The 24,470-nt window shown below is 39.4% G+C and overlaps 1 protein-coding gene across 4 annotated transcripts in view; it reads left to right on the top strand.

The window, feature by feature from the left end:
- The first annotated feature begins 1,580 nt into the window (after positions 1–1,580).
- ZNF608 (zinc finger protein 608) overlaps positions 1,581–24,470 on the top strand; it is a 98,769-nt gene continuing 75,879 nt past the window's right edge. For 2 of the 4 annotated variants that reach the window (XM_088475103.1, XM_088475101.1), the window contains exons 1-2: positions 3,204–3,718; positions 4,241–5,328. In XM_088475103.1, coding sequence (XP_088331229.1) covers positions 4,462–5,328 — 867 coding nt within the window. In that variant the 5' untranslated portion in view covers positions 3,204–3,718; positions 4,241–4,461. Of the gene's footprint in view, positions 1,741–1,766; positions 1,863–3,203; positions 3,719–4,240; positions 5,329–24,470 lie in introns of those variants that run through there. The other 2 variants (XM_088475100.1, XM_088475099.1) reach the window with 2 other exon arrangements.

Genomic DNA, 24,470 nt, shown 5'->3' with positions numbered 1-24,470 from the left:
ACTGAGCAGGGTGCAATTTTTCCAATATACATATTATTGTTATTTGTATACTATTCTAAAAAGTTCCCAAAATGCACATGCAAGATGCATGTCTCCTTAAATACATAATAATGAAGAGATCTAAATAACATAGCTTACATTACAATATCAGGTAGTGGTGCAGGGGGTGAGAGTGAGATGGAATCAGTAGATAGAGGGGCAGGGGGTGAAAGAGGGAAGCGGGCAGTGAAAAGTGTGGGGGGTGAGAGAGGTCAAATGTGCAGGGGGTGAAATGGAAGCAGGGGCTGAAAAGGTAGCAGGGAGTTAGAGGTGCAGGGGGTAAGTACAGAAGAGAAAGACGCAGGTTATCACACACAAAGGAGAGTAAAGGGAGTAAAAGGGTGGTTAGGTCTAGAACGAAGTGGTGTACTGGACCTCTGATACTACAACCACATGACAAGAGGGAGGGGCAAGGTACAGAACAGGTGGCCAAAAGTGTCCGCTCGCCACAAATCGGGCTCAAGTTTATATTCCCCCTCTATGCCCATGTGGATAGTAACACTGGTCGTGGACTGGCCCTGATGCAGCAGTCACGTGGTTGTGACCTCAGAGGTCCTTTCTCCAACTTGGATCTAGCAACAACCCCCACTACCACCAGTAATAAACAGAACTCTAAGGGACCTATACATGCAGTGCAGCGTTTATTAACAATCTGTCTCACAATACACTGTTTTACTTTGTCCCAGCTTTGTGCAAGAAAATAGAGGTAAGAATGCCTCCATACATTATGCTTTTGGGAGTTTAGTACATAGAAGTCAGACCATAGACCCCATTGATCAGTGGGACAGCCTTCTGTGTGAAATCTCCTACATTAGGCCGTTAGTACATAGTGGGAATACTAAAAATTATGTTTCTGCATACCTTTATGAAAAATGGGCTTCATAAAAAGGCCCTTAAATTATAAAACCTAGAAAATTGAGCAACTAGATACTTTTAATAACGCTATACGTAGCTGTCGTTATATGTTTTTTGACAACTTTACATACGTTCTGCATGTATTACAATCTTATGTAGACCATTTTTATGTTTAAACTTATATATTTACTGTCCTTTTGCAATTCCAACTGAGTAAACATGCATCAACTTCTTGTTTTATTTAGATACCAAATATATACAGTACAGTAGATGGATGTTTTTTTTTTTCTTGGCATATTTCTATTCCACAGTCAGAGTTGTGCTCAGAGCTGTATTCTGACAGACAATCCCTTTGTGCTGAGCAGGTTTGTATTTTACACTGCTCATAATTCAGTTAGGAACATGTGTTTATTGCCAGGGTAATTTAAGTGCTTGCTGGCTGCTCCTCTCACATGAGTGTTTGTTGTGTGTGTACACAGAATGCTCTCTTCAGCCTCCCCCACTCTAGCTGAAGAAACACGCAGCCAATCATGAAGCCGAGTTCCACAAATGCTCACCTCTGATTGGCCAGATGAGAAAAGGCATTAGGAACAAAGAGAAGTCCTATCAGGTAGAGACGCTGCTCAGTTCTCTTCTCTCTTTCCCAGTTCTTATGCTTTCTCCTATTTCTGCTGCTCGCCTAGTGAGCTGTATTATTGATCATTAGGTAGAAGCTATTGTAGAACTCTATGTACTTTTTAGACTGTACAAACAGGAGGACACATGACAAAAATGTGTATAAAATCTACTCGGCAGCAGCATAAAACATTGATGCAATTAGAAGCAAAGGTCGATCCTATTCAGATCGTAAGTACAGATGTGTGCAACGCCGTGTCAAGTGATTTATTCTGCACTGTTAACTTGTCCAGTAAAAGAACCAAGAAGCTTTTTTTCTTATATCACACAGAGCTCTGAGGAATGAAAACATGGTGAGTGTGCAGCTCCTCACACGTAACACTCAGGGTATTTAATGCAGGCAACCCTGGGGTTGTAGCAAAAACCTCCACACCTATAATATAGCCCTAAATATAATACAGTGTGTGATCCGCAAGACAGGACGTCAGGGTGTCGCTCACACTTTGTCTATGCTACAAGCTTAGTGCATTCACACTAGTAGTGAGATTTCCATACATTAAAAAAAATATATAATCAAATAACTGCTTTATTAATACAATCCATATATGTAATGTATGGAGCTTATCAGCAATTAATATTTCAAAGGCTATTTTTTTTAAGTATTTTTTTTTTTTTTAATTACAAGGATTAACTGCTGTCTCTCCTAAAGGGTGTTTTTCTAACACATTTAAGAGACACTAAACGTTTGGCTTTGAGAAATGCGATGTCTATATTACTATCCAACACCTATACATACACACCCCATATCATATGTATGCATAGCACGTTGCCTGATCATTTATTCCCTGACACAGATGTACAGCTGCAGAAAGAACTGTTTCCCATTCACCAGTTGGAGTTATGCTAGGGGAGGAAGGGAGAGCAGAACCTAAGAGGGTTTGCTTGTGTTATTGCCTGTCACCCGTCCTGTGTTCTCACGTCGCGACAAGCAGTTGAGCTCTTGATCTTCACGTGATGTAAAAGCCTGAGCTGCAACAAAATAGCTGCTTTCAGATGACTGCCCTCCCCCCATTCCCCCTCCTCTTCTATTTCTAACAAACCACTCTAAACTTCCAATCCATCAACAATTCATTACAGCTTTTTAACTGGGAATGTCAGCTAATTAAAAATACTAAGCAGGCACTGAGATCATTTCACTGGCACAGGAAAGAAAATATACATCAAGAAAAATTAAAATGTAGTGTTGACTGACATCAACATAAAAATCCACAGTTCCCTTTTTTTATATCCCCTGTAAGCAGTAATGTAATATCTTTGTCAGTGTGGTCATTGTATTTTACATGCCTATAAACAGTTAAAGCCCACAATGACTTGCTGAGGCAGCACAAACAAATTACAGTGTGCAGGGAATAAGGTGAACATCCCTCTGAAGATTGAGCATCACACTTAAAAATATTTTGATAATAGGTTTATCAGATCACAGATCCATCACTGTCCCCCCTCCTCCCTTTTTCTTCATGTGTTGTTCAAGAAAGCAGATTTGTCAGGAAAACTAGTGGTTGGGGGGAGGGTGTGGGGAATGCCACTTCCTGAGAAGCAGAGAGCTGAATCCAGACCACAGTTTCAGTCCCTCTTTTTTTTTTTTCTCCTCTCTCCCTCTCTCTCTTTCTTCACCCCCCCCTCTCTCTCTCCCTTTCACTAATTTATCTCGATGTTAGCACATTCTGTCTTGTTACAACCGGACGCCTGTAGGTTTTGTGCATAGGGATCATTACTTAACTGATCAGGATGGCTGTGAATTCTATGTTTAAAGGAAAGACGTGATTGAAGTAGTGGCAATGAAATAAAACCTACAATTTCCCAGCCCCCCATCCATTTTTGGCATTTTTTTTCTTCCCATGGATGAAATTGTGAAACAATTCCTCCTTGTGGTTTTTTTGTCTTCAGTGTGAATCCCAGATGTAAAACTGAGAGGAGGGAAGACTGTCGAGAAAGGGAAAAAGTGGAAACATTTCGATGTTTTTCTGCTAACAAGGAATATTGTAAAGTACAGGATTACCTTTTGGTTGGGATACATGACTTGCTTCTTCCTTCATCATTCCTGGCATTTAAGTAAAATGAGGGATCGAGCTGGTACAGATTGCCTGGTTTGTCGGATTCTATCTTGGTGGCCTTATTAGCTGAAAAATGACAAAAAGGGAGTAAAAAGGTAAGTCATTTGTCTCTATTTGTTATAGTCACTCTCATGTTGGCATAACGTTTGTCCCTGCAAAAATCCCTTTAACTCATCTTTGTCAAACACTGCCTCATTTGCGGTCACTGGGGCCACCTTGGTGCAGATCACTTAAAGTGTATGTCTTAATCAGTTTCCTGTGCAGTCAGTAATACTATATTTAACACACTTAGCGATTCTCTGCTGCCTGATCACACCGCAATTTGCTTTCCTCCCCTCATACCAGTTATGTATTAAAAAAAGACAATATAGCAATTAAGTTGACACATTAGATTAAACATAATATTCTGTTTCATTCAGTGTTTTCAGTGTGGTTTACATTTTTTTGTTGTATTTTACATGTTTTTTTTACATTACTGCAAGTGAACATGTTGTGCTCTGTAAGATGTATATGTAATTTATCATGTTGTGAAATATATCCAATGCCTAAAGCTTAACTATATCTCAGCCTCACTTGAGCAGTTGTATAACCCTGATCATCTTCCCCTCCCCCCACAGGAGGTGAAATTCACTAAAGTCACATTTGGACAGTTATTGGAATACCTAGGACAAAAGACTTAACTTTTCCGGGTTAATTAATTGGATTTGCTTTAGAATTTTTTTATCTTATTTTTTTCAACTAAAAAAATTGGGACACCAACCCACATAAATAAACGAATGTCCACTTTTCTCCAAAAACAAGTTCATGGGAATGTAATACCACCCATTTTATCTTCAGGATGTCATTGAGCACTTCAACTATAGCGAAAGGTGTGGATCCAAGTGCGGTTGATGCCTATGACAGTGGTGATGACTGGGAAATTGGTGTGGGAAATTTGATTATTGATTTGGATGCTGATTTAGAAAAGGACAGACAGAAATTTGAGATGAGCAACCCGACAAACAGCAACTGTGCTTCCAAGGACAGTGGACATTGCTTGGCATCCAGTGGACCAGTTAACTCTACCTCCTCTAGATTAGCTGACAGCCTCAAATTTGCTTCTGTGCAGCAGCCATCTGGCCCCCAAGGGAGCAGCCACAAAGAGACTAGCAAATCAAAAGTGAAAAGGAGTAAAACTTCTAAGGATGTTAATAAGTCATTGCCTTCTGCATCTTTATATGGGATTCCGGAGATAAGCAGTGGCACTGGCAAAAGACAGCAGGAGACAGGGCGTCTTGGGGAGGTCACAGCTTCAGCTGTCATGAGTGCAGCACTGGGCCACAACACTAATGGAGTTGGCCTTACTGCAACTACTACTTGTGGAAAAAATGTAAAAGAGGAAAGAACTGGAAGCAAAAGCCAAAGCACCAGGGGCTCAAAGAGGGATAAGGATTCCGGAAAGTCTAGAAAGGACAACAGTAATAAATTGTATGACCTTGGGCATTCCAACACTGGGGTGAATAACCAAGCAGTTGTGCATTTGTATGGATTTGGAGCTGGAAAGGCCCCTGGGAATGGCAGTCCTTTTCACTGTGGCAATAGCCTTGTAGGGGAATTGGCTAAGTGTGCAGTTGATTCAGGGATTATGGTGAACTCTGTATTGGCTAGAAAAGAAGATGAAGAAGAGGAATGCCACAGGCGGAGCAAGAAGTTGAAAACAGAAAAGGTAAAAAAAAAAATTGATGAATTGGATTTTTTCTTTTTTTTTTAATCTTATTGACACCTCTTATTGTATTACATGTTTAATTTCTGCTATGGAGTGATTACTTTTTGTTGCCCTTATATTTAATGGAGTAGAAGTGTGTTAAACTTTAACCTGTGAAGCCTCCCACGTTTCCTGTGAGATATAGGAAAACTAAATGTAAGGCACGTGCTCTGGTTGGAAAAATATTGCCTTTTTTTTTTTCCTTTTATGTCTGACTTTATTTATAGTTTGTGGCTACTATTTCTTATGTTTTTCCATCCACTGACGTCCTGACTGTTAAGCAAGCAGGTTCTCACCTTTAAACTTGTGTCTACAAACTATTTCTTAATTATTTACATTCATTGATTTGTATTTAACAAGGCAGTCCTTTTTTTTTGTATTGTTTCCTGTGTTTATCTGGTGTTAATGTAGCTACTATTGTGCCCCTCCCCCATAATCTTTATTGCCTGTAGCAGCCAGCTCTATTTGCACAACAGGCTAGAGTATAAACAACCAGTGAGAGATGACATGGTTACAATAATCTGCTGTGTTTGCCCATGGGGTGGGGGATGTGTATAGTGTATCCTCTTGTACTGGCAGAGCTGTAGTAGATAATATTGCACTGCGAAAAATCTCTTTTATTTAATCTTTTTTTTTTTTTTTCTAAGGGTGTAACTAGAGAGCTATTTCAAGAAATGCAAGACTGTAGTGTTTCAGGCACTCCTTTGATTTCAACCAGTCTGTCTTGAACTGTGTGAATGCTAAGTAGCTTGAAAGCACATGAGCAAATCAAATGTTAGGACTGGTTATAGAGAATGGCTATTCTTGCTGCTCATTGAGGCAGGTTATTTACTAGCAGTTATCCAGAGGGCGTAAGGTTTCTCTGGGGAACCAGTGCTTTTGTTGATTGATAATTAAGGGTCAAATGCATTCTACAGGCTGAACCCTTGTGTGATTGTTTTTTTTTTTTCCTTATTCTCTCCTTCATGAATTAAGTACTGTGGCAATTATGCATTCTGTATAATTCAATTGTTTTAATCTTTTTGCACATAAAGAAGTCAGCTAATAAACTAGACTTTAATCAGAATTATTTATTTATACAATGACATATAAAATATTAGAATTGCAGTTTAATTATATAAGAAAAAAATAGGCACATGATTTTATAATAGCAATTTATTTTCTTAGCTTATTTGAGTAATACATTTTTTCACTTCTGTTAATATTTTGCTACTGCTTTCAGTACTTGAAATATGACTCACATGGTTATGTCATGTCCCTTCTTGATGTATTAACAAATAGCACATTAAGTGTGTCACAATCAGTGTTTCTGGGGAGATTTAGAAAATTAAATTTTACAGCAGAAATCTATGTGCTGAATACGTTTCTAACCTATTGTTTATACTTCAGCTTCTTTACCGTAGGTATTTTGCCTGTCAATAATTTGTAATGTGCAGTTTCTTAATCAGCCTTAACAGTCTAGATAAATTGCCCTAATCCAGTGATTATAATAGCACTGGTTAAGGAGTCAGGTCTTTTCGATTGGATTTAGTGGCTTCCTGGAATGTGGGAGGTACTGCCCTTTTATATCCCCTTTAGCCTTTTAATCTTTCAGCCAAATGTTCACAATCAACAATTTTGTTTAGCTGGCAATCTGTACATTTCAGTATCTCAAAAGCTGCTGTCATGGCAACAAAGATTAGCATGCTATGCTGTGGTTTCCCTGCTTCTCTTAATAATTCTTTTCACAACGCTCCTTCAGAGATAAAATGTGTGTGAGAATCATATTTTTATCCATTGTTGTGTTTTTTATGGCTTCAGCTATTAACTCCACAGTAAATTCAATTACCAGGCAGTCACTGAAATGTTATTTGGCACTGAAAGGGTAAAGTCATGTTTTACATCAAAATACCCCCCCCTGCCCTCTTTGCCTCAGCCCACCCCCTCCTTGCCTGCCTTAAGCAAATATTTCCTTTTAAACTTGTCTGATTTGTGTGATCTCTTATCTTGTCCATCTGACTCTTCATAATAATTAGGAACTGACCAACCAATTATAATGGAATGAGCTATGTGGATGAGCAGGGGAAATCTGTTTTTTGTTTATTCCCAAAAATCAATTTTTACATACAGTCTGGGGGAATAAAATAAATGTTATTTATTATATTTATTTGTTTATTTTTTATGGATCTCCATTTCATGGCAACAGTGTAGCAAATTGTGAGCAGATGTCATTTTTTACATGATGTAACTGTACTGCTTGCAGTGATGAAGATAATATGTATGCCAAAATACTTTGATAATCTCAGTATAGAGGTCAAAAAGAACCATTCCAAACATATTTTCTACTTTAGACTTTGCCATTATTATATTTTTTTATGGAGTATATTGTTATTTCGTAGAAGCGCAATGATCATTTTTCCTTTTTAAATGACCATTTAAGCTAGCTGCATGGGCAGATAAATAGGCAAACATAAATTGATTTTTTTTTATAACATATGTTTTTATATATAACCTGCTAACTGTAGACTGCCCTTGCTGGTTAGTTAATAGGTTTTTGCAAATCGAAAATATATAGCAGAGAATACTAAATCAAGGCTAGAGATTCAGAAGAAAAAAACCATTTAGGAAACCTAGATTTCCTCTAGGCTATTATTTGACACAATCGGTCCAAGTGCCTGCTTGCTGTTTTGTAAAGTGTGTGTATAGGAAAATTACATGGGCCATGTATTTAGACTTTCATGAAAAAGTAGGTCATTTAATTTCTAAAAACGAAGTAATGATGGCAGGTTATAATTTCATTGTACTAAGAAAAACACTTCACTCTGCTTCAAAAGCAAAATAAACACTGAACCTTATAAAGTATTTCATAAACACACACATGTAGTTTGCAATGAAGTTATATGGACGCTTAATAGTCCTGTGATTCCATATATATCTTAATGACCGAGCAATGTTTGTCAAGTGTTATGTTACAAAGTTCAGTGAATATTATATCTGTAGCTGTCATACTGAATTTACTTTTCTTCCAGTATTTTATAACACCGTATAAATAATGAAGGTAAATGACTACATTATGCAATGCTTACTACAGTTCTTGCTGTGAATAAAAATTGATACTCTTTTGTCTAAATTATTAGATTTTAATTGCAAAACACTTCAGATTTTTCATCCAGCCTAATATAATGTTTCATTAGCCCACTAATAATCATTTTACATTTCTAGAGTTCCCAACTCCAGCTTAATTAATGAGTTGATGGTCTTCATTGTGGCCTGTCTTTTAAATTCCTTGCACATAAGGTGTAGTTTATTCAGACTAAAGCAATGGGTCAAAAAGGTCAGTGACTATAAATGAAATACAAAGTCTATTGAGGCTTCACAGCTGCTAGTTCTTAAATCTACATAAGGGATTTAGCAGTTAAATGCACTGCTAAATATGGGTGTCTAACAATAAGCCCAGCTCAAGATCTTAGTAGGTTGTTTCATTCTGAAAGTGTTTAATAATTTGGTGGCTGTGTGTTGGTAGATGATCAAAGCTATTGCCATCAAAATAATTTTTTGTTCCACTTCTGTCATTGACTAATTAGAAATTAAAATGCATACCAATCCAGCAACATTTTGCTTTAGCTTCACTGCTAATGTGTTTTTTAGAAGAACTGATATAAGCAAAACAATAAATTACTCAATTGAGAGAGCTGATAAATAACTAATAATGTCTTGTTAATCAATGTGGGAATTGCCTTGCTCATTCACTCCATTGAGTTATAGTCTTTATCTTACTTCGGATTATCATTTTCACCTAGTGCATCTTTTAGTGATTTCAATTTGAGATGAGTGGTTTGGTTTTGACTTGGAAGTTCAGTTCTCGTAACGAGAAAAATCGTCATCTTTCACGGACATCTCAGCACAGATGTCAATGAAAAATGATATTCAAATATGGCTCTAAGGGGTCTATTTACTAAGCTGTGTTAGGAGATAAAGTGAACGGTGATAAGGTACCAGCCAATCATCTCCTCTGCCATTTTTTTAAACACAGCCTGTGACATGGCAGTTAGGAGCTATTTGGCTGGTACCTTTTCACTGTTCACTTTATCTCCTAACACTCCTTAGGAAATAGACCCCTAGGTCTCGATTGTTTGGGTCAGGATGCTGGCGGTCAGAATACCCACTGCGGCATCCCAACAGAATACTGATGCATGCAGGTAAGGAGTTAGCCCCTAACCCTAGCCCTCTCCCCTGCAGCCTTTTCCCCTATTGCCTAATCATAACCCCTAAACCTAACCCTTCCCACTAACCATAATACTTACCATTCAGGATGTCGGCATATGGGATTCTGGAGCCGGGATCCCGGCACCGTGATTCTTACCACCGGCATCCCGAGGGCGCCGTGATGCCGACTACATCCCGTCTCAATGGAACTACCTCAACTGAGATGGGCAAATATGTGTACGCTCAATTTCCTTGGGATGTTTTGTGTCCTGAAGATAGAGGTTCTATGATCCACTGCTTGTCTTCCCTGATTTAAAAAGTGTTGTGAATTCTACAACGGATTCACTGAACAATGTGGTTCCATTTGTATATAAATGTCTTTTATAAACACAAAGGGCATCTACATTTAGTGATGGTTAATGTTATTCTTATACACAAGATCCATCTGCTCTTAATTTGTGTTGGAAACCACATAGGGCTTTTATTATGTCCTAAGTTCTATTTTGATTTTAGTATCACAAAAAAGGGGACTACATCAGTGAGTGAAAACTATAGAATTGGGCTTCCCGTTTCATTAATTTCTGTATAGTATGTTGTGATTCCCCCCCTTTCTTTACAACAATAAATATGTGGTATATGTACTGTTAGTTTTTCAATGGGAAAATTAATGTTTTAGGTTTGTGGTCTTGTAAGTGGCAAATCACCTAATAAAAATGTTAAGTCTCCCCACACTTTTTTTTTTTTTTTCCTCCTGTTGAGGTTGAGTTTTTCGGTAGACTCAAATTTTAGTCATTCATCCATTACAACTGTGACCTGCCAGCATACAAGCCCTGAAAAGGAAAACATCATCTGGCCTTTGTTTGAGGTCTTTTATTGAGGCTAATGACTGGTCTTGTGCCACCCTGAGATAAATGACATTATCTTTGAGTGGTCTGACAGGCAACAGACATGTTAATGGTGAAGCTGCAGGGAGGGTTTGTCATAGCTATAACAAAAGGGAAAACACAGATCGTTTGACAGAGCTATAATTGGATTTTATTTCTTTTTTTATTGTGTACAAATGTAAAATAGTTGTAGACCTGTTTATATATAAACTATATGTACACACAACAATATTTTCCAATGGTCCAATTAATGTGTTTTGTAATGTCTGAGATTTTAATATGGTTATTTACATTTAATCTAATATGGCTAACAGAGGGGGGAATTCAATTGTTCTGCCGGTGGCTTTTTTTTTTTTTTTTTACGACGCCCGACAGCAATTCAATTGTTGCTCTGTCAGGGCACGATAGCCGCCGGCGCCGGCATTTCTACAATCACCCACGAGCAGAAATGTGTCTGAAACACCCTGGTTAGGGCGCGCTAACTGCAGATAGCGCGCCCTAGCCAGAAATTAAGACGGGTTGAGCCGTTTTTAGATGGCTAAACCACATATTTTAGGCGGCAAAGAGGGCGATAATTAATGAGCGCCCAGAACAATTGAATAGCAAACTGGCCCTCATTAATTAGCACGACTAAAAAAAACATTTTATCGCCCCCTTAGTGTCTATCTAGTGTTTTTAAACAAGTTGTTTTTACCCTTTCTCCCCCCCCCCCTCTTCTTTAATAAGTTTACTGTTTGCAGTCCATTCTAATGCTACTAATAATTATTGGTGATTTATATGGCAACAGTATTCTTTATTTGAAACCATTATTTTGAAAGTTTCAATACATTACTCATGTACAGAAAACCTTCTAGACGGGATGTAGTCAGAATGCCGACGGTCACAATATCGACGGCCACAATACTGACAGCGGCATCCCGACGGTCACAATCCCAACAGATCCTGATGGTAAGTATTAGAGTTAGGCCCTAGGGGTAGGGGTAGGATTAGGCTGTGGGAGGGTTGAGTTTAGGCTGCGAAATGGGACAGTTAGGTTTTGGTTGTGGAGGGGTGAGTTAGGGCTAGGGAGAGAATTAGGGCCAAAATCCATCTGAATTTTGACCATCGGGATGCCGCTGTCAGGATTCCTACCGTCTGGATCCCATATCGTCTGGATCCCATATCCAGCCCCTTGTTCACTCATCACATTTATTGCTTAGTGGCCACTATGTGATTAAACATTTTGAACGATTAAAATAATGCCAAGTGTTTTGCTCACTGTATATTGCCACGGCGGTTTAATATCTGCCAAAGTGGTTTATCGTTCTTTGCTATGTTCTTATGTAGCGTATTTTAAAATGGCTAAAAAGTATTGTTACAGTGTTTGTCACTAATTTAACTGACGCTGACTTCAGTTTTTCGACTGTGTATGGTGTATATGTTCCTTGAGGCAACTAAAAATTAAAATGTAATCATATTTTTAGTTTTTGACCTGTGGTTGATGAAAATACACGTGTCAGTTTTGGTGGAATTGGATCTAAATAGAACAGTTAGCTCAACAAATTGCCAAGAGCTGTGCCAGGTTTAGTAAGAGATTTAAGCCAATACATTCTTAAGCAATTTATTTAACTGGATTGAATGATTACCACTTAAATATCGATGCAAACTCTAATTTGTGTTTGAATGTTTAGTGAAGTGTGCAATTTTGTCATATGGGAATACATTCCACTGTTGGTTAGCTGATCTAGCTTGATATGCAGAAACTTTTACCTCCAGCAGTGTTATGTACATTCCTTTATTGTGAATGATTGATTTAGGGCATTGGTTCCCAAACTTTTTCGAATCACGGCGCCCTAGAGTAGCAGCATTTTTTTCCATAGCACCCCTGGGCCAAAAGTTTCTAACTGAGAAATTCAGCTTAAATGTAATGAAGTATATTGTGCTTATACAGTATGTCACCCTTAGGTTCAGGGCTGCGCCTCTTTTTGTCTATATTTTTTTGATCCACAAAACCAGTGCCAATCACACTGTCTAAAAATAATTTTAGTTGGTACTGGAACATCAACCTGAGGCCACCCTGCAAGTGCCCTGAGGTACCCCAGGGTGCCACGGCACCCAGTTTGGGAACTACTGATTTAGAGGATAAAAAGGCTGATTTCACCCATACTCACTTCGCAGTCAATATAATTGAAATGATGAGTTTTCATCTTTGAAAACAGGAACACAATTTTTTGCAGGTATAAATCCTTTTGTTACACTGTGAAGCCAAGCACAGGGGAATTATGGGATCAGACCAAGTTATATTCTATAATACACACACATCCTTGTAGATAGCTCGCTAATGTAGTGGTTTGCATTGTTGCCTCGAAGCACTGAGGTCATTAGTTCAATTTCAAACTAAGGCCCGGACTCAATTAGCCAGGATACTTACTGCGGGCTAGTAGCCTCAGACTTTAATGCTCTAAACCCTTTTCCTCACATGGTAAGTCTGTGGCTAACGCGCATCATGCAATAGTTTCCGCGGAAAGCGCCCGGAGCTATGGGTTAACGTGGTAGCTGTAAGGGCAGAAAGTCCTACTTATCGCGGATTTCAGTTTGAGTTTCAGAAATCCACATTAAGTGCAGCATGTTGACTGCAATTAAATAGCCCCAGGCACTGCTACAAGCCTGCGGTACTTAGCGCGGCTAATTGAATTTGGCTTTGTCTGTTTGGAATTTGTATGTTCTCCCCAGGCAAACATCTGTTTCCACTGAATTTTCCGATTTCCTCAAAACATGCTGGTAGTTTAAGTGCTTTTTGACAAAATATTACCCTTGTGTGTCCGTGTTATAGGGAATTTAGAATGTAAACTCCATTGGGGCAGGACTGATGTGTGTGACTATTCTCTGTAAAGCTCTGCGTAATATTTGTGCGCTATATAAATAACTGTTAAATGTGTAAATCAGCGCTCAAGGTGCTCATTCACTGGCAACTCCAGCTGCTCGTCTAAGCTATTGAATCGGTGGCCTGTGTCACAAGGCATGTGATCCTATGGGGACTAATTAGTGTTTAGTAAAGGCATAACACTGCATTTGCAATCATTGTCTGGCTATGTGGTACCTTTGTTCTGATTGACATCTGTGATTTATATTGATCAGGGGAGGTATTCTGGATTGGTGGTTGTCTGATCATAAAATATAAGGACAACCTAAGGCAGATGTTACATGACTTGTAGCACCAACATTGAATGATTTCAGACTTCTAAAGCCTGGTTAGATCAGTCAATAATTCCTTTATAATAGAAAAAAATATTTTATTTTTCTCAAATATTTAATTATGAATTTAAATGTGTAAAACATCTATTTCCTTCTTTTTTTTTTCTGAATCCTATAAATGGACATTAACCTGGTCTAAATAGGACTGAAGCTTAACTTTCTATTGAACGCAATGAAAAAAAATGTTTTACTGAATATCATACAGTGTATGATTTCAGAACACTTTAACCTTTCATAATGATCTCCAGGTCTCTTTCTGAAAAATGTCCTTTCAACCATCAAATAGCTTCCCATCAAAGAAAATCATTTCAAAAACCTTTGAAACCACTTTCTCTTCAAGCCTAAACTTAGAATACAGATGTAATGTTTATATGCACAAAAAGGAATAGGCACATATTAAAATATTAGGTTTGGTCTTTGAATGCTGAGTTTCTGTAAATATTATGACATTTTCCAGCTTAATACTGTAGCTATAGAAGTGCATTATGATGAAAAGGTATTAGCAGTGTTTAGGACCCATGAACTCTTGCTCCCTGAGAGGACATTTATAGGGCATGTTATAAACCTGTAAATGGGTTAACTATGTGTTGGGTTCTTTTTAGCAACCTGCAGTTTCATTTTTCAAAATATACAGCCAGACCAAATTAATTATTTTTGGATTTCCTTTTACCTCTTTGGCTGGGTAATTTTGGATGGCTCATGTTTAAAAGCAATAATGATGTTTGAATTGGAAGGGTTTGGTCTTTCAGTTCTCATTCTTCATACAGAACTGTTTGTGTGTGGTTCACCGCACTACATGGATAATGCTATCAAATCTGGTCTTTATTATAGGCTTATAACTGCAGTGTAGAAGCACTTTTCTTGTTGTGTGTTCTGCCTGGGATTAATTTTCGTGCCAGCTCTATCTCTGATGTAAATAAAATGAGCACTTAAAACTGTTGCTGCTTTTTAAAGGATTATAAGTGGAAGGCATGAAGGACATTTTTACATGTTATTTAACACTACATTGCAAAGTTGTGTTTTGCAGGCATCTGCTAGGTTGAAAATCCGCTGTAGGTTTAAAAAACGTCAAAAATAAATAAATCTAACGTTAAAAGTGACTACCGGTGGCACTGTAGTTACTTGTGCTTACCATTATAGAGAAAATCAGCTGAAAAGTGTAGCCTTATTTAGATTTTCTTATATTTGCTTAAAGAAAAAAAGCTGTAATAATTTATATTGGTGTGGGCTTTATTGGGGGCTTTGAAACTTGTATTGACACAGTTGCAGTGAGCTAGCCAGAGTCTTTGGGGCAATTCAGTTGCTTTTTGAGGCACGTTAATTAATGTAGCAATTCATTTGTTTTTGGGTGCCAATTCATTATTGTGCTTGTCGCGTCCAATTATATTGAGTGTAGAGCCGCGTAAATGGCTAAACCCGTCTAAAGTCCTGCTTAGGGCGCCAAAACTACTGTTTAGATGCCCAAACTATTGACTATTAGCACATTTCTGCTCACCGGCGGCTATTTGCACCCAAACCGGGCAACAATTAAATTGCTCCGTCGGGCGCCCAGCACTGACAGCTGCCGGCGCTGAGTATTGATTCGCCCACTTTACATGTCATTTGGTGAGACTAAAAAAAGATGGTCATGCCAGTGTTTTAGATGTTTACACACTCGTTGCTCATTAATATTTTGCAACTGTCCAGAACATTGATCCTTTAACTAAACAATATGCATATGTATGAAATTAATATCCATTCTCTCCTGGTTCACTTCTTACTTGTTCAACTGCTTTTTCCGTATCCACACCCAGGGCTGCCGAAAGCTGAGTGGGTCCTCTGTATTGGGAATGTAAGGGAGAGGGGGGGGGGCAAATCTGGGAGGCCATGCCCCCTCCAAAATAAAAAGTACTATGTGGCACCACGTGCTGCAAAGTGGGACCTCAGCAGCACTAAGCAGCAGCTGATTTGGGCCACTCCAACAAGCCCAGGTAGTCAATAACTCCACCCCCCTCCCCCCCCTCCCCTACAACCTCTAAATCCCCTCTACTTCCCCTTATGGTCAGGGTCTCCCAAGAATCTATCTTGGACCCTTCCTCTTCTGTCTCTGCATTTCTCTCTGTGAGCTTACTTTTGTCCTCTGATATCATCTCTATGAAGATGATACACAAATATTTTACTTTTTTACTCCATTCTCTATCTCCCATGTCACTGTATTTCAGTCATCTATTCCTGGATGTCTCAATATTTTACCTCCCTCACGCTGTCTTTGCTCTGATAATGATTGGACTGCCCTCTGACCCTTTTACGTGCCCTTAAATCTAATTGTTTCATTCTAGCCTACCAACATTCTACTTTACTCTGCAGTCTCTGCCCTGTTTTACTATGCCCGTTTCTTCCTATTTGCCCACCCATATCCTCTTTAGATTTTAAGCTAACCTATATAATTCTGCTTACTGCACACTGTAAGATATGTATTTATGTGAAACTTGTAACCAGTTGGTTTTGTCGGTTGTATTGCCCCTCTTCAGAGCTGAGGAACCCTTGCAACACCTAATCTATTGTAATAAAATTGGAGCCTGATTTAAATTCGGATATCATGCACAAACCTAACCTATGCTTGTGCATCACTGCGCGCCGTGCACATTAGGTGTAGCGTGCATCCATGCTCCTCAAGAGAATAGGACCGGGAATGGGAAGTAGTATTAACAACAGGATGGGAGGGGGGAAAGTGAGAGGGAAGGGGGTGGTTGAGATGGGGACTGGAGAGATTGACCTGTCAGATGCCAGGTCCTTAACTACTAGTAAGTAAAAAAAAAAAAAAAAAAAATAATAGGTAAATATCTGACAAACAAACAATGCTTCATACATTTAATGTGCAGATGACTAGTCTGTTTATTTGCTGTCCAGTAACAACCCATATTTATACTTCCTTTATACAGTAAAGTAAGCAGGTAATGGTTCCACTTAACTCCCATCATGCTTAAATGTTTCACTACTGTAAACATTTTACACATATTTCATGTGAAGTATCATAGTACATTTTGTGCACAATTTTTTTCAATTGGTTTGGTATTTTCCCTGTAGTCAATACATAGAGGTGTCTCTATAGTGTGTGTATATATGATATGTATGTATATATATATATATATATATATATATATATATATATATATGTATACCATGTTTCCCCGATAATAAGACACTCATATTTTTTTTGGGTCAAAAAAACTCCATAGGGCTTATTTTCGGGGTAGGGCTTATTTTTATTAACATTGACAGCATCATGCACTCAGACCTGCTTTTATCCCCATCATGGCCTCAGTCCTGCTTTACAATTCTTTACTTACCATTATTTTTTTTCCTCTTTTTTGTTAGGGCTTATTTTCGGGGTAGGGCTTATTTTGGACCATTTTTCAAAAGTAAGGGTAGGGCTTATTTTCGGGGTAGGTCTTATTATCGGGGAAACACGGGGTGTGTATATATGTGTGTGTGTGTGTGTGTGTGTGTATATGTATATGTGTGTGTATATATATATATATATATATATATATATATTTAAAAAAATTGTTTTTTTTGTTTATACACAGTATTGCATTACAATTTACTTTGCTTAACATGCAGGTCAGTGTCTTCTCTTTGCCCTTTCCCCTCCTCCTTTTTTTATAAGCTAAAAGTCATTGTTTCACAGTTTTATGCTGTTATTACTTAGATGTGACTGACAGAACTGCATGCATTATAGTAAAGCATATTCATTTTCATCTAGTACCCGTTTATTGCCTTGAGCACTGTAAATCTGTCAGCTCTTCACAATACTTTCACCTCTTTCTTCATTTGCTCCAGTTCCTAGTTTGACAACATTCCCCCGAGGCAGAATCCTAATCTGCTTCCAATTAGTTGCAAAATGTGACTGAAATTTTCACATTCTAACCACAGTTTTTACTTGTAAGCACTCGACCAAAAAATAAGAAAAATATTTTGGAATTTTTTTTTTATTATTTATTTGGGAACAGTCAATTTTTTTTTTTTCCATGAAATTCACCAGCTGCTTTTTAAGTGACTAACAGTTTCCATCTCTGATGTTTCATCAGCTCTAGGGTGTTGACAAGTATTAAAAGGCTTTGTACTAGCAAAGCTTTTTCTATCACTAAGATTATTAAATTGTGTAATCAATTCAGAATTCAAGTGTAAATCATTGTGCAGCATTTGAGAATCTTAAGTATTCTTGCCTGAAAGACATAGGAATCCTTTTGATTTATTGCCCAGATATTTTGCCAAATATTATGGGTAGATCTTCTGAAGGCATTCTTTCAACTGTCCTCTTCAGATCTCTGACCTTTCGAGGAGGTAACTTATTATTATTATTATTATTATTATTATTATTATTATTATCCTTTATTTATAACGCACCACAAGTGTTCCGCAGCGCCGTACATAGAACTAATAAGTGAACAAGAAACAAGTAACTTACAGTACATTACAGTGCAGGACAAGGACACAATTTATATACATTGCTGCAATAGCGATTAAAGCGTTCACCATAAGCAGCCGGGAGTTGGCAGTCACGTGTTAGGTGCCCTTATGGGGAGTAAATAGTAGAAGAAAATGTAATGAGAAGCATTACTTTCTAAAGGGCAGGGGCAGACAGACAGGCGTGACATTGAAGTGGACGGTAGGGAAGAAAGAGGATGAAGTTGGTTAGGATGAGAGTTGGAAGGCCTTGATGACGTAGTGGGTCTTGAGAGCCCTTTTGGAGATTTGTAGAGAGGTGGAGAGTCGGAGAGGGAGAGCATTGCAAAGGTGGGGAGCAGCACGGGGCAGAATCTTGGATGCGGGAGTGGGAGGAAGTAATCAGTTGGCAAGAGAGGTGGCATGCATTTGTTGAGCGAAGTGGACAGGTGGGAGTGTGAAGGGAGAGAAGGTCAGAAATGTATGTGGACGAGTGTAAGAACCTTAAATTGGCATCTGAAGGGGAGCCAGTGTAGGGCTTGAAGGAGAGGGGGAAGCAAATGTCGAACTTCTGGAGAGGAAGATAAGCCGAGCAGCAGCATTGAGAACTGATTGTAGTGGAGAGAGGTGAGAGACTGGGAGGCCAGCTAGGAGAAGGTTACAGTAGTCCAATCTGGAGATGACCAGTGAGTGGATGAGGGTTTTAGTGGCATCCTGGGTGAGAAAGGGTCTAATCCTGGAGATATTTTTTAGGTGGAAACGGCAGGACTGCGAGAGGTGCTGAATGTGTGGTTTAAAGGAGAGGGAGGAGTCTTGGATAACTCCATGACAGCACACTTTGGGGCTAGAGGAGATAGTTGTGCCATCAATAGGTAATGAAATTGTGGGAAGTGATGTAGTGGAAGAGGGTGGGAAGATGATCAGCTCAGTTTTAGTCTATTAAATGCATTTGTGTTTTACCTTTAAGTATTACATGAAATATATTCCAATGCATTTTAAAGGACTTCACCATTTTCTTCTTATCACATTTGAAATGTGGCCAGATAATGTAATTTATTATTATTTTTATAAATTAACAACTTTTCCTGCAAATTGATTAAAGCAGCAAAGACCTACTTTTATGTTTGTAAAAGATAATTCACCATATTGCTTATTGCTGTTTCTGTTTCCCATTTGGAGCTGAATCTACCTGCACTGCATGCCCAAAGATCCCAACCTGTATGTGTATATATAATATATATATATATATATATATATATATATATATATATATATATATACTCTGATACAAGAATACATTTTGTAAGCATAATCTCGAGGGGGATTTCGATTCCTTATCACTTTTTTTTAGATCTCAGTCAAGAATACTTCACTATGTTATTTATCTTTCTCATGTCATGTTCCTTGCGAGACGCGGTCGGGCGTCTTGGTGGTCATGACCACCAATTGACGCCTGACACTCTGACGTCATCTCTGCGGGACTCGGCGTTCACGCGGCCGGTCCCGGACAGCGTCCAGCTGTCAGCACAGGGCGGGTGTCTTTCTGCTTCCCCTATTTAAGGTAAGGTTCTTTTTCATACACTGTTTGACTCACCTTGACAAAGGGGCTTGTGTGTCCCGAAACGTTGGTACGTGGTAATGTGACCTTTTCACAGTAAATACTTTTTTGCAAATCATTGGATGACTCCGAGTGCCACTGCTTGCCGTTTGTTGGAATTTGTTTATTCAGAGGGCACCGGAGCAAGTGGACATATCTTCACAGAGTGCCAGTTTTTTATTGTCATTTGTATCCATTTGGACGTTCAGTCCAGCTTGAGACGAGGCACCAGGACTTTCACTCATTTTGTATTACCTCGAGGTGTAGCACCCGCATTGTCTTTTTCACACAGTGGTGCCATTTAACATGGAAACGGCAGATACAGGCTCTTCACAGGACGAAACACTTGGATGTAGAGGGATTTCCATCTCTAGAGGGGAAACTTACAGTTTTACGGATGACGACGCAGACCGCCTCCGTTTAAAGGAACATCTTTCCCATGCAGATAGACAACATGGCTGTGAGGATGCCTATCATCAGCTGTTGAAGTTGAAGAAGAGGGAGATTGACTTCCTCATGCATGGCATCTCTCTCTCTGATTACCACAGAGAGAAAATGATACTACGTGGATTTAGGGTAAAGAACATACCCACCATCGGAAGGTACAACCCCGAATTCTGTAAAAAGTGGATTGGCATCCTAAATAAGGTAGCATGGACCTCATGCTCTTAGTTATAGAGGAGTCGGGACGCGAACTTAAATTGACTAGAGAAAGGATTGCATCATGCGAACAGGAGTATAAGCAAACTTTTCAGCAGGATGTGACACAGGATTGGTGCCATAAATTACAGGCGCAATGTGACAACTACCGTAGAGATCTGATTAGATTCAAGAGGAACAAACAAACCACCATTAGAAGTGACTATGATGACAACAGGGTATATCGTTGGCTCATGGGGGGGAGACAGTTTTTCACAATCCTCTAAACCATTCAGACAGAGGCAGAACTGGAGGAGGAGGAGGGAAGGTTTCAGTCGGGAGGTGATAACTTCCAACAGTGATTCAGAAGCGGCAATCACAGAATGTGAGGATCATTTAGAAGGACCCACCACCTCTGCAGCGACACAAGGAGCAGTACCCAAGCAGCCAAAAAACCGTGGACGCCCACCCGCAGGGGGGGTCAACACTCGAGGATTTACAGGGCAAACATGCAAGAAGAAAGCTTAGTATACAACCTGTCCTCGAGACCCTTCTCTCCTGTAGATATAGGGGTCCTCAACAAGGGTCTTTCATTCATTCCCACTAATCATCATAACGACTTAGCATGGCAGATAGCCTTACATCGCTTCAGCCGCAAGCTTCGATTACAAGAATTTTTTCAACACAAAGATTTAATACATCTCTCACCTCTAAATCACGAGTTTATTAAGAAGAGGTCTAAATCTTCATTTGATCCCACCTCTCTGAACCCTTCCTTAAAATCCTTCACACGTCTTTTAGATGACTCTTATCACCAGATATAGGCAAGCGTCCCAAGTTAGACACTATAATTTAAACATGGAGGAGTGGCGCACTTTGAAAGCGATCGGTGATTACAGGGATGTGGTGATCCGCCCCGCCGACAAGGGGGGCGGCATCGTGATTCAGGATCTCACCGACTACAGGGATGAAATCTACCGCCAATTGGCCAATGAGAATACATATCAGAGACTCACGACTGATCCCACTGCCGATTTTAAACAGGAACTGGCCGCCTTACTTATTAAGGCTGAACAAGAAAATCTCATCACCGAGCAATTGCTCAAGGCTCTCATACAGAAACACCCCGTGGTTCCTATTTTGTTTACAGTACCCAAGATCCACAAGTGCATCAATATGCCGCCAGGCTGTCCGATCATTTTGGCCAGAAACTCAATTTACCAACCAGTGTCACAATTTCTGGACAGCATTTTGCAACCTCTTATTACCATCCAACCTACTTACATCAAGGACACGACAAGTTTCCTCCTATTACTTGAGAAGATCGATTATATCCCTGTGTCATGGATGTGTGTAGCCTTTACACCAGCATCCCACACAAGGAAGGTTTAGAAGCTATGAAACAGTTTCTACAAGCTATGGATATGTCATCCCTCGATCATCAGCTGTTCCTTCACCTTCTCGAACTCACTCTTACCAGGAATTATTTCCTCTTCTTATAGAGGAACGGATATGCCATGGGAAGTAATGTGGCGCCTTCCTACGCCAATGTGTTCATGTTCAGAGAAGAGCACCTGATGTTCTTCTCTGACTTGGACATTGCCCAACATATTGTAACATTTGCTCGTTACATCGATGACCTGTTTATGCTCTGGTCAGGCGGGGCCACTGCATTCCTCAAGTTGATGGACAATTTGAACGCACGCGATTCACCAATCAAGTTCACGTTTCAATATAGCCCAGATACCTTGAACTTTTTAGATGTACAGGTATCTCTCTGCAACGGCACTATCCGAACCAGAGTTTACACCAAACCAACTGACAAGAATACTCTTTTGAAGGCCAACAGCCACCACCCAGAAGCCCTCAAAAGAGGCTTACCGAAGTCCCAAATGATTAGGGTGGCAAGAATTACCAACGATAGTTCAATACTGGCATCGGAATTAGATACCGTTATAGAAAAATTCCAGCAAAGAGGATATGATTCCTCTTTATTGCAGTTCCAGAAGGGAGAGGTCATGTCCATGTCCCGAGAGCTGTTACTCCATCCTAAGCAGAGAAACACCAAGGAAATAATTCCATGGAAGAGTCCATATTCGACCTCTAGTGGAGTTATCCAGAGAGCAACCAGGGCCTTATGGCCCATAGTAGCGACGAACAAAAGCTTAACTTGCTTCAAGAACAAGAGACCCATGGCGTGCTTCACGAGAAGCAGGAATATTAAGGACTGGGTGGTCCACACGGACATCACCAACTTTTCAGTCAAGAAGGACCCCCCTGTTTCTTCCACATTTTTGTCTAGATCCCCGGGGTGTTACAAGTGCCTTGGTTGTACCACTTGTCGCAACATGGTGGTCGGTAACAAATTCAAACATCTGCATACGGATCGCACATTTAATATTAAATTCGTTTAGTCATGCATTTCCACTTTTATAGTTTATTTGATCATGTGCCCATGCAGCCTTTATTATATAGGCAAAACCACAAGAAACATGATGGAACGTATGGCCCTCCATCGGTCAGCCATTAAAGCGGCTCTGTCTGGCAAACCATCGGACCAACCAGTGGCCAGACATTTTGCTGACAACAAACATTCCCTCTCCACGTTAAGGCATATGGTTATTGACCACATTCCGAAGTCCATTAGGGGTGGAGACCGAGCAGGAGACCTCCTGCAGAAGGAAGCTTGGTGGATTTTAAATCCTAACACCACCAGCCCGCACGGTTTAAATTAGATAATCTCGTGGAATGTCTTTAATTAGTTCTACATCTAAATGTCAGGATTAATCTATTATGACATCTACCCTCTGGATTTCGTCTAACATCAAGCATCAATCCGTGAAGGACAGTCCGCATACAGTGTTCTTAGCATGATCAGTCACTGTTTTCTACACCCACTGCTTCTCGATATTAGAGTGTTTCTCTCATATTCTTTAGGGGTTTGAGGAATCACAGCTTCCTTCTATGTTTTAAATGGCAACGGTACAGTTGTTTTTTTCTATGGCAGGCTTATGTATTGCCTTTAGTCTATTTAGTCTTTTTAACATTTTGTGGATTAGAGATATAAGATTATTATTGCATGTATCTCTCCGCTCCATGTTTCACTTTTACACTGCACACTGTCGGTGCACTTTTTTTTCTCCATCATATGTTCCTTTTATCTGCCACTTGAATCTCTTTTTCCACACTTTTAGCGGCCGGATCTCAGGGCCGCGTCGGGTCGGGTGTCTTGGTGGTCATGACTACCAATTGACGCCTGACACTCTGACGTCATCTCTGCGGGACTGGGCGTTCACGCGGCCGGTCCCGGACAGCATCCAGCCGTCAGCACAGGGCGGGTGTCTTTCTGCTTCCTCTATTTAAGGTAAGGTTCTTTTTCATACACTGTTTGACTCACCTTGACAAAGGGGCTTGTGTGTCCCGAAACGTTGGTACGTGGTAATGTGACCTTTTCACAGTAAATACTTTTTTACAAATCGTTGGATGACTCCGAGTGCCACTGCTTGCCGTTTGTTAAATATATATATATATATATATATATATATCTCTTTTTAGAAATAAATAATTCTGTTTTTCTTTACTTCTGTGGACCTGTCAGTGTTGTTTGAAAGCACAGTCAATTTTTGTGTTTATTTAAAATCTGAATTGGGCCCATAGTGCAATATGGTGAATGTTGTCCAACATTATGGGGGGGGATTCAATTGTTTTTGGGTGTCCATAAGTAATGGGTGCTCAACAAGCGATATTCAATTGTTATTTAATGTGCATTTTGCTCCCCAAATGCATCGGGATTAGCCATGTAAAGTTACTATGCGCAATGAGTTTGGAGGGTGTGAGCAAAAATAATGGCAGTCTATCGCAATAACTCAGTGGTACAAACAAATTAATAGCTTGCGTCACTTTAGGTGGGAGCTGCTGCCACGTTAAAATAATTGAATATATTCAAAAGTATATTGTAACTACAACAGCACAGAACAGGTGGTGCCATGAAGAATAAAATCTAGAGAAACACAGTACAAAAAGCAATCTGTAACATTTGAGTATTTTGGCATGACATGTCTATATATACTGTGCGTGTGTGTGTATATATATAATATTTTCGTGGCAATAATAAACATGCAGTTTTTAAAAGTAGC

Source organism: Taudactylus pleione, unplaced genomic scaffold (assembly GCF_031769625.1).
Source record: "Taudactylus pleione unplaced genomic scaffold, aTauple2 ptg000162l, whole genome shotgun sequence".
In the NCBI taxonomy this organism is placed as follows: domain Eukaryota; kingdom Metazoa; phylum Chordata; class Amphibia; order Anura; family Myobatrachidae; genus Taudactylus; species Taudactylus pleione.
Note: the sequence above shows the minus strand (reverse complement) of the source record. Positions and strands in the feature narration are given on the sequence as shown.